The sequence below is a fragment of the Pristiophorus japonicus genome, chromosome 31 (assembly GCF_044704955.1).
Source record: "Pristiophorus japonicus isolate sPriJap1 chromosome 31, sPriJap1.hap1, whole genome shotgun sequence".
Lineage (NCBI taxonomy): Eukaryota > Metazoa > Chordata > Chondrichthyes > Pristiophoridae > Pristiophorus > Pristiophorus japonicus.
In genome coordinates, this window is record NC_092007.1 from 11,819,056 (window position 1) to 11,823,590 (window position 4,535).

Genomic DNA, 4,535 nt, shown 5'->3' on the forward strand with positions numbered 1-4,535 from the left:
AGGGGAATTATCTGGCTGGGACAGACCGGATTCTCCGGGAGCACGGCCGGGAACTGACAGAGCATTATCGGATTCTGGCAATCGGCGTTGGACCCTTCTGATGGAAAAGCTTTCTCCTCCCGGTGTATATGAAGTTGGAGGTTAAACCTCCGGGTAGACAGAATGACTGGAGCGGGAATGGAAACTTTCTGCAAACTCTGTACTCCCAACAAATGATTAAACCTCTCTCAAACCCCACACACATGGTGATATGGATCATTATCAGCACCCAGCAGGTTTATCACACTGAGGCTGGCCCCATCCCTCTCGCTCCCACCTCCATTTCTCAGTCTTTGCCTTCATTTTCTCTCCTCATCTCCCTCCATGCCTCTCTCTCTATCTTGTTCTCTCTCTCTCTTTCTCTCTGTCTCTCTTTCTCTCTCTCTCGCTCTCTGTTTCTCTCTTTCTGTCTCTCTCTATTTGTCGCTCTCTTTCTCTCTTTTTGTCTCTCTCTGTCTGTCTATCTGTCTCTCTGTCTCTCTCTCTCTCTCTCTATCCCTCTGACTTTCTCTCTCTCTCTCGTACACCTTATCTTTCTCTCTCTCCTTCTCTCTCGTTCTCTCTCTCGTACATCCCCTCTCTCTCTCACACACACACACACACACACACACTCTCTCTCTCTTTCTCGTACACTGATCACCCCCTCACCCCCCGCCCCCGCCTTCTCTCTGTCTCTTTTCTCTCTCTCTCTATCTCTCTCTCTCTCGGCAAATTAATGGGAGTACATGCGGACAATTCCCCTGGATCTGATGACCTGCCTCTTAGTGTCTTTAAAAAATGTGGCTGCAGAGATCGTGGATTCTTTGGTTGTAATCTAGCAATATTCCCTGAATTCTGGAGAGGTCCCAGCGGATTGGAAAACCGCAAATGTAACGCACCTATTAAAGAAAGTAGGCAATCAAAAAGATGGAAACTATAGACCAGTTGGCGTAACATCTGTCGATGGTAAAATAGTGGAGTCCATTATTAACAAAGTAGCAGCAGTACATTTGGAAAATGATAATACAGTTAAGCAGTCAGCGTGGTTTCATGAAAGTGAAGTCATGTTTGACAAATTTGCTGGAGTTCTTTGAGGATGTAACGAGCAGAATGGAAAAGGGGGGACCAGTTGATGTGTTGTATTTGGATTTCCAGAAGGCATTCGATAAGGTGCCACATAAAACGTTATTGCACAAGATAAAAGTTCATAAGTTTGGGGGTAATATATAAAAATGGATAGAGGATTGGCTAACTAACAGAGACCAGAGAGTTGGGATAAATGGGTCATTTTCAGGTCGGCAAACAGTAACTCGTGGGTTGGCGCAGGGATCAGTGCTGGGTCCTCAACTATTTACAATTTATTTTAATGACTTGGATGAAGGGACCTCGTGTAATGTAGCCAAGTTTGCTGCTGATACAAAGGTGGGTGGGAAAGCAAGTTGGGAGGAGAATGAAAGGAATCTGCAAAGGGATATAGACAGGCTAAGTGAGTGGCCAAACATTTTGCCGCTGGAGTATAATCTTGGAAAATGTGAGGTTATCCACTTTGGTACGAAAAATTAAAAAATAAATTATTATTTAAATCGGGAGAGCTTCCAAAAAGTTGCAGTGCAGAGGTATCTGGGAAGTCCTTGTGCATGAAACACAAAGTTAACATGCAGGTACAGCAAGTAATCAAGAAGGCACATGGAATGTTGGCCTTTCCTACAAGAGGGATGGAGTATAAAAGTAGGGAAGTCCTGCTACAACTGTACAGGATATTAGTGAGGCCACACCTAGAGTACGGCGTACAGTTTTGGTCTCCTTATTTAACGAGTTATATACTTGTATTGGAGGCAGTTCAGATGAGCTTCACTCGGTTGAGTCCTGAGATGAAGCGGTTGACTTTTGAAGAAAGGTTGAGTAGGTTGGGGTTTAGAAGAATGAAAGGTAATCTTATTGTAACATATAAGATGCTGAGGGGGCTCGAGAATGTAGAAGCTAGAGATGATGATTCGTCCCCATGGGGGAATCTCGAACTAGGCGGCATAGTTTCTGAATAAGGGGTCGCCCATTAAAAACTGGGATGAGGAGGAATTTCTTCTCTCAGATGATTGTAAATCTAGACAATTCTTTGCTCCAGAGAGCTGTAGAGGCTGGGTCATTGAATATATTTATGTTGGAGATAGACAGATTTTTGAGCATGGGGAGCGGGGAGAGAAGTGGAGTTGAGGCCAAGATCAGATCAGCCATGATTGTATTGAATGGCGGAGCAGGCTCAAGGGGCCAAATGGCCGACTCCTGCTCCTATTTCTTATGTTCTTACGTTCTTATTATTTCTTCATTCAGGACGGAGAAGTGTAATTTAGAGCTCCCCCTGGTGGACTATTGCGGCAATGCAACTCCTGATGCATAACAAGAAAAGGGTCATGTCAAAAGTCACATGATGCCAGTTTCCAGCAAGCGCCATCTTGTGCAATGCTTATGTTAGTGATGTCATAAAGAACATATCGCAGTTTTAGCCTGTAAAATCTATACCTTTTCTTTCGAATTTGCAGGGTTCGGACCTGTGAGACAAAAACAACACAGACACAGGATGTTTCTTTTCTCACCCCGATCCAGGAGTTATTTTTACTTAGAATAATCAAAAGAAATACAAGCAATCACAATAGCATCAAATGCACAATAATTTCTAATTATTAAGCCGCCCAACCAATCGCATAAAGTATTTAACAGTTAAAAATTGCTTATAACCTGAATGAATACAATACAAAGAATCTAACACATGAATTAACTCCAGCCTTAGTCATCGATTGGAAATTAACCCCCTGATTCCCTCGGTAACTGACCAGATACCACTCACATTGACTGCAGCACTGACCTCACGTGTTACCGCCATCCTTTGCTAGTTTTCTGGACGTTTGTCCACCGTGTATGTAATTGTCTGGTCTAAAACAAAGGGATAGCCTTTCACCATGAATAGGTCTTTCATTCTCTTCTCTTCACAGTTCTGAGACAAAGCCTGTGAGAACTGTCACTTTGCAGCTGTGAGATGTTAAAACACACCAGAACATATTTTAAATTCGAAAAAGTCTTCGGAGTCAACAAAAACTGGGCAACCCATGTTTTCAGCCATCCTGGAGCAGTTTGCAAGCACATTTATTAGTAGAAAATGAGACAAAAAATGTTGTGTCTTGCAGAGGCTGCAGTTTCGCAGCACTGAATCTCTGTCAGATACATTTAGTACTTTTTAAATGCAGTGAGGGTTTCTGTCTCTGCCACCCTTTCAGGCAGTGAGTTTCAAACCCCAACCACCCTCTTGGTGGAGAAACGCCCCCACAAATTCCCTCTAAACCTCCTACAAATTATTTTGCATTGATTCCCCCTGGTTGTTCACCCGTTGAAGCGACTTCTTGAGCAAGTCCCTGAAGTCTTGCCACATGAAGATGTAGAGGACGGGGTTGATGCAGCTGTTGAAGTAGGCCAGGCTGTAGCTGAGCCACATACCCACGCTGAGCGCCAGGGGCAATGGCTCGCTGCGTGGCTGGAGCAGGACGAGGATAGAACAGATGTTGTAGGGCGCCCAGCACAGGAGGAAGGCCAGGATGATGGCGGCCATGACCCTGAATGGCTTGCCACCGCTGGGAACCAAGCGGCCCCACCTCAGCCGCAGACCGATCATGGTGTAGCTGGCAGCGATGACCAGGAATGGGAGGAGGAATGCACTGAGGAAGAACTTGAGGATCAGCGCTTGGTACCAGGCTTCAGGAATGAACATGGTGTCGCACAGCGTGCGGTTGCCCTGCAATACCAATTGATGCAAAACGAAAGCTGGTGCGCTCAGGAAGGCTGCCACCACCCACACCCCCAGGCTGAGCAGGGAGGCCAGCCGTGGGCCGCGGTGGTTCCGGGACCAGACGGGAAGCACCAACGAGAAGCAGCGGTCCACGCTGATGGCAATCAGCGTGAAGATGCTGGCGTGCACACAGAGGGACAGCATCCAGAAGTGAAGCTTGCAGAGCAGCCAGCCGAAGGGCCAGTGGTGGTCCAGGGCAAGTTCGGTGATGGAGAGCGGGAGCAGCAGAGAGAAGGTGAAGTCGGCCACGGCGAGGCTCAGCAACCAGACGGTGTAGGCCGTTCTCTTCAGCTTGAAGCCGGTGGCCCAGATGACCAGCCCGTTGCCCAACACGCCCAGGATGCAGGTGACGACATAGATCACAATAGCGCTGACTTGCATCGCTCGACTAATGCTGGAGTCGTTCCCAGTCACCGGGACATTGTGCGGAACCTCACTGGAGTTGGTCAGCTGAAGATCCTCGGGCTCCATTTCAGATGTCCCACCTGAATAATTGGAGAGAGACAGAGAGAGAGGGAATGAGAGAGAGAGGGAGCGAGAGAGAGAGAGAGGGGGAGAGCAGGATAGAGAGAGAGAGAGGAAGCAAAGTGAGAGAGAGAGAGAAGAATCCGTCTCTGTTGACCCAAGTACTGCAATCACGAAGTTTGGCATGATAATTCCATCTCCGTTAGATCGCCCACCT

At 47.0% G+C, this 4,535-nt stretch overlaps 1 protein-coding gene across 1 annotated transcript; it reads right to left on the reverse strand.

The window, feature by feature from the left end:
• Positions 1–3,355: 3,355 nt before the first annotated feature.
• LOC139240349 (C3a anaphylatoxin chemotactic receptor-like) lies at positions 3,356–4,324 on the reverse strand. Its single transcript, XM_070868820.1, has one exon. It carries the CDS (start codon positions 4,322–4,324, stop codon positions 3,356–3,358), a length of 969 nt encoding a protein of 322 aa, XP_070724921.1.
• Positions 4,325–4,535: the final 211 nt, after the last annotated feature.